This window comes from Camelus ferus, chromosome 16 (assembly GCF_009834535.1).
Source record: "Camelus ferus isolate YT-003-E chromosome 16, BCGSAC_Cfer_1.0, whole genome shotgun sequence".
In the NCBI taxonomy this organism is placed as follows: Eukaryota; Metazoa; Chordata; class Mammalia; order Artiodactyla; family Camelidae; genus Camelus; species Camelus ferus.
The window spans coordinates 1,252,685-1,258,571 of record NC_045711.1 but is presented as its reverse complement, the minus strand read 5'-3'; the positions used below and the strand labels follow the sequence as shown (position 1 = coordinate 1,258,571).

General features: G+C 57.9%; 1 protein-coding gene across 1 annotated transcript; it reads right to left on the bottom strand.

Annotated features, from left to right (window-relative positions):
• Positions 1 to 951: 951 nt before the first annotated feature.
• Positions 952 to 5,848, bottom strand: TAX1BP3 (Tax1 binding protein 3). Its single transcript, XM_006172533.3, is given in 5 exon segments — positions 952 to 1,842; positions 1,844 to 1,945; positions 2,231 to 2,308; positions 2,703 to 2,822; positions 5,695 to 5,848. Coding segments are annotated over 5 exon segments (375 nt in total). The 5' UTR covers positions 5,734 to 5,848; the 3' UTR covers positions 952 to 1,806.
• Positions 5,849 to 5,887: the final 39 nt, after the last annotated feature.

Genomic DNA, 5,887 nt, shown 5'->3' with positions numbered 1-5,887 from the left:
CACTGAGCATTTGCCAGATGCAGGAGGCAAGCGTGTTGGCTTCAGAACCAAGTCCCTGGGGCTCAGGGAGACGGCCTCACTCACTCCATGTAAGAAAACACGTGGGGTTGCCAAGTTCGCTGCTCCCAAGGTGGCCGTGTGCCAACCGGGCACTTCATCAGGAGAGCCCTGTTGGGTGGCACAAGACACCCACCTGCTCAGGGCCAGGTAGGTCCCACAGGTACCATGTCTGCATTCCCAAAGGCACAGCACTCAGGCTGCGGTTGTGAGCACAGGTTGGATGAGGCCTTTAAGGGCACGTGGTGGAGGAGGGTCTTCCAGATTCTTCCTCTGTCCAGGTATCAAACAATTAGGATCTCCTTTCCCTAAAGCAGAGACTGCAGCCTGACCAAACCTACACACCTGTTTTATTTGGGCCACCCAGTGGGTGACGGTATCACACGTTAGAGATGGGAGGTTACAAGATCTGACTTGGCGGTGCAAGGTGGGTCACGAGCGGCAACAACGACACTAATGCAGCCAGCACGGGCCAGGCAGCAGCCCTAGTGCTCCCCAGCTCACCCCCACCTCATCCCCATCTCATCAGATCACAGCCCCTGGAAACATTTGGGGCTACATCCCTGGCTGTGATAAACAGTGCTCTGAAGTCTTAGCAGTGGGTGTTTTCCCATGAACCTCTTGGTGTTTGTGAGGCCCCTCCCTAGTGGGAGCTGAGGTTAGATTACACAGGTGCAGTTGGGGGCTCCCCAGCCCAGTTCTGGTGAAGGGACTCTCAGTCTCACCTGGGCAGCCCTGCCAAGCAGCATCAGCAGGCCTAGGAATAGTCGGGCTTTATCCTGGATTGGCGGTGAGGGGAGGGGGCGGTGAGGGGCAGGTCAGCCATCCTTAAAACTAAAGGCCTCACAGTCCACCCCCAAATAGCCCTGCCCCATGTCTCAGCAAAGACCCCTGGAGAATTCCAGCTCTGTTTATTGGGCACAAGATGTGGGGCAGCTTCCTACTGCCCCCTTTCCACAGGAACCAAAGTACAACCTGGTTCCCTTGCTAAGAGTAGTTCCCAGATGTGAATTAGTTAAGCTACATTCAAAAGTTGAACTGGCATCTCTAAACAGTCAGATAAAAATGCTTTGTATCAAAGTTGTGATTTAAAAAATATAAAAGTTAAACCCACAGGCATAGAAGAAAATGGCAATCCTGAGAACTGCTCTGAAATGTCAGCCTCGAGCCTCGTGTAAATCCTGTAAGCAGGTGAACCCTGGGGAGGCCAGCGCCCCTCAGGGTGGGAGGTGGGGAGGGGGTGCAATGGGGTGAACTGTGAGCCTGCCTGGCTTCCATCCAGGCCAACCTTCGTAGTACTTCCGGCAGTGAGTCAAGTCCCCGCGGGGGAACGTGGGGAAAAGCATGCGGCCCAGCCCCTGCGGAGCCGAGATGTGGGGCAGGGTCTGGAGTTCCTGCATTTCCCAGTTACGTGGTGCTCGCAGGAAGTGGGGTCCCCTGCTCGCCTGGGCACTGCTGTGGCCAGGCAGCAGGGTCTGGGGCCGAGCCTGTGGTCACTACACACTGACTCCAACTTGGCTTCAGGCCCTTATTTCCAATCCTCAGTGTCCAAGGGAGAGAGCTGGTCCCAGAGCCTCAGGCCAGTGGTGGGAGAGGGGAAGGCCAGCCAGGTCAGGCCTCTGGGATCAGCTCTTGCCCTTCGGAGCAGGGGCCCAGCCATCAGCAGAAGCCAGGATGAGGGGCAGACAGCGTGGAAGTGGTGTCACTGTACAGAGGCGGGCGGGCACGAGCCAGGGGCCGGGGCAGCTGCTAGGACAGCATGGACTGCTGCACCGCCTTCTGCAACTGACTGCCGTGTCACCAGCAGGCGCACCACCTCCTCCGAGCGCTTGGTGAGCCGCTTCCGGGCCTGGTCGTGTGTGACCATGGTCATGTCCCAGCCGTTCACCTGGCCCAGGGAGAGAACACAGCCCACCTCAGCTCGCCGCCCTCAGGGCTCTGGAAGCAAAACGAGCTTTGGGGGGCCTGGGTCACCCAAGCTGATGTCCCCAGGCTGGGGGGACACCAAGCACCACCTCACATACACAGAGGAGAGAGCCAGCTTCCTCCAGGGGAAAGGCCAGCACGGGCTCCAGAATGGCTTTGGTGAGTCTCCCAGGTGCCACCCCCCACCCCTGAGTGCTTCAGACCCTCTGGCCCAAGCCTTGTTTTCCCCCTCTGGGACATCTGTTACCTGCATGATCTTGTCTCCAATCTGCAGCCCAGCAATTTCTGCAGGGCCTCCTTCAGATACCCGCGTGACGTAAATGCCCTGGAGAGAGACAGTCCAGTCAAGCGCAGGATCAGTGGACTGGCCCTTATCCACAGAGCAAAGCCCAGCAGGGCATACTCCTAGCTGTCCGTCTGTCCCGCTCCCAGCACAGGCTGTGCTGAGACAGAAAAGGGGGAGGTGGGGCAGCCCCGCAGATGCTCCAGTGCCTGTTGCTGGCCTCCTGGGCTCTGAACAGGCTTTACTAGCACTGGGAGGGAAGGGAGGGCTGGGAAGCCCACTCCCCACCTCTGCTTATTCCCACCAGATCATTTCTTGGACCTTCTGAGGGGACTGAGAGAGACGAGGTCTGCTCCTTTCGCAAAGGCTCAGGAAGCAGGGACCATTTTAGGCCTCTGTGCCCCACAGAGGTCCCCAGACCCTAGACCCACCTCACCTTGTCTGTCTTATCTTCTGAGAAGGGATTCTGGGAGGGATCCTGGTCAATTCCACCTCCAATGCTGAAGCCCAGGATTAAGTTCTCACCTTGCCGCAGCTTGTGAATTTCAACTCTTTGCTGGTAAAGATAAAAAAAACGAGTTGGGGGTGGGTGGGTGTGGAAAGCAAACGTGGTCTGTGTCCCCAGTAACAGCCTCAGGCGGCTGAGTCTGCTCAGAGCTCAGCCATGGGGGTGGGGCCCTGGGCTTTCTGCAGGAATCCAGCTGGTCACCAGCCTGGGAGGCTGGGAGGTTGAGACTCAGAACTCAGCCACATCAACTTACCCACACACCCCTCTGTCCCAGCCTCTCCCAGCTTCTTCACCAGCTTCAGGCACCAGCCTTGTCAACATATGCTAAGCTCCTCCTGGACCAAGAGCCAGGGTCCTGTGGCTACTCTGAATGGGGCCTGTGTCCCAGGGGAGGGACCACACAGGGCAGGTGTGTGGTCCCTCCTGAAAAAAAAAATGTAGGCATCCTGCAGAGGCAGTTCAGGTTGCTGAGCCAGCCCTGTCAAGGGCAAGACGGGGAAAGCGGAGATCAAACTTGCACAGAAAGGAGGAAGGGGTCTCCTGGTCAAGGGAACAGGAGCAGAGGCTTGAAGGTGCTGTGGCTACGTGTCCATGAGACCCAAGTGTACACGCAGGACAGGAACTGGGAGGTGAGATGAGGCTGAGGCCAGATCAGGAAGGCTGGAGCATGCAGCCCCAGGAGACTGGCCCTGAGGGAAGGGTGTCTCCCTAAGCCCCAGGCCTGTGCCGTGCAGAAGGTGGGGAGGGGCCAAGGGCTCTCCCACCATACTCCGGGGCTCTGGTCCCCATCTGTGCCAGGCTCCTTTCAAAGCCCTCAGCAGGCACCCTCCAGTCACCAGATGCTGGAAGCCAGACCAGATCATCCCACCCTAAAAGTTGAGCGTTTTAACAGGAAGAAGAAAACAAAGCAAAAGGTGGCTTGATCTGGACCTGAGGGACTTCATGAAGGACCATTTGCACCAGGCCTTGGGCCAACCAGGAGTTTGGCAATCTGACTTTGATTCTGGAGCTCTCAGGAGTTGGGGAGTAGGGCTGGTCACCGTCAGGTCTGACACTAGAATGACCACTCAGGCATTCGGTAGATGTCTCACAAAGGGGAGATGTGGAGGCCAGGGGACATGAGCTCCTTGGAAAGTGACATCGGCAGATTCAGGGACTGCTCGTGGAGAAGATAAGGGGGACACCCAGCCAGCCACCTGGCCCGGCTGAACACAACCATCTCCCAGATGGGGACCCTGGAGAAGGAGTATGTTGAGCTAGAGCACCAGGAGTCATCCAGGCAGGTGTCCAGAAGGCAGATGGGCTGGCCCATGGAACCAGAGTTCAGAGGAGAGGCCAAAATGGTTTTAACATTCTCAAAATGTTAACTCCATGGGAGAGGGAAGGGATTAAGGAGGAGCCTCTTCCACCCCATCCCGAATCCAAGACCAAGGAGAGACCAGACCGGCACCCACCATGTTCAGATACCTTCCTAGTGTGGGAAGAATTGGGAGGTTGTGGTCCTAAAGCTTTGAATAAGGCCCGGGGACCAGCCATGACATGAACAAAGGGGGTGACATGAGAGGCCGACTGGACCTAGGTCCTCCTGCCCAAAAGTATCACCTCCTCCAACACATACCTTTGACCCAGCCTCAAGGTCAAAAGGGAGTACAGGGCTGGGAGACAAGGCCTTGACACTGATTTGCTCGGTGAGGCCAGGCAGGTTATTGCCCCTCTCTGGTTCCTCACCTGTGCACATTTTTTTTCCAGCTAAGGAGCAGCAAAACTTCTGTGGCTGCTAGAGAGCTGGAAAAGCCAGGCTGGTGCAGCCAGGGTGAAGCTGAGGACAGCTGTCAGCAGGTCCTGCAATGTTCCCACCTCGCCCAGGCCTGAGCTGGTGCTCCAAGCTCACTCTCACATGTCAGCTTTATCAGTGGCTCCATGGTCACACCACCTGACAGCAAGAGAGCCCCAGCACACCCATCTGAGATATTGCAGCCAGGGCCCCAGGACTGGAACTTTCACCTGATCTCCCTACCCAGCAGGCATTTCTTCCCTGAGATCGAGGTCCCTCCTGAGGGTTTTTTACATGACTGGGCATGACCAGACTTCTCTCTGGGACTCAGTTGCCCCACCTCAGCCACAGAGTGGGCCTCTAGGCCCCATCCAGCTGTGGCATTGGCATCTGGGTCTAATGCCTCCACTTCCCTTTACCTATTCTCATAGCACTTGGCACCCAAGACGAGGTAAGGGAGGCGCCAGGGGCCTGAGCTGACTCCAAAGGGTCTCCTAAGGCTCCAAGTGCCAGGCGGGGGACATGGACTTTGCCCCAAGCGCTGGGGATCCAAGGAAAGTTCGGAGCGGGATCAAGCCAGTTGTATGAGCCTTCACTCTGGACCGGGCGGCGGTAGGTCGACAAGGCAAGGCTGGATGGGAGAGGTGAGGGGCTGCTACGCAGGCCCCGGCCATCTCCACCCACTAAGTCTCCCTCTGGGCGGCGGCGCCGGCTGGAGCGGAGGAAGCACTTCCTCATTCCAGAGGCTGCGACTCATAGACGTCGGGGCCGGCGCCCGCCCCCCGCTGCTGCCCAGCTGGTGACATAGGCCCGGGAATGGGGCGCTTTCCCATATTCCACAGCCGAGGTCTTTCTCCTAAGTTCTCCCAGCTCCAGCCGGCTCTAAGAAGTCCAACGAGGCGGCGGTGGCGCGCGCAGGGTCTGGGCTCGATCTAGGTTTTCAAGAAACTCTTGAGTCCCAGCCATCCCTTGCATGGCTTGGGAAGACCGCAGCCCCACTCCAGCAGAGCGGGAACCCGAGCTCTAGCTGCAGGTTTGCAGGAGCTCCGGTTTCGACGCTTTGTCAACCTGTTTGGGGTGTCAGTTTACCTATCTGCAAAGTGGGGGCAAGTCAAGATGCGGAGAAGCCCGCGCGAGCGCACTCACCACCACGGCGGTGACCGGTTGGCCCGGGATGTAGGACATCTCGACCCCAATCTGGTAACCAGGTACCGCTCAGTGAAGCCCGCAGCGAAAATCCCAGCGGCCGCGCCCTCTCTGGTTAACAAAGGCAGCCCAGTCCATCCCGCCCCCTTATAAATAGTTTACGAACCTCTAGCCAATCCCGGACCGGAGCGCT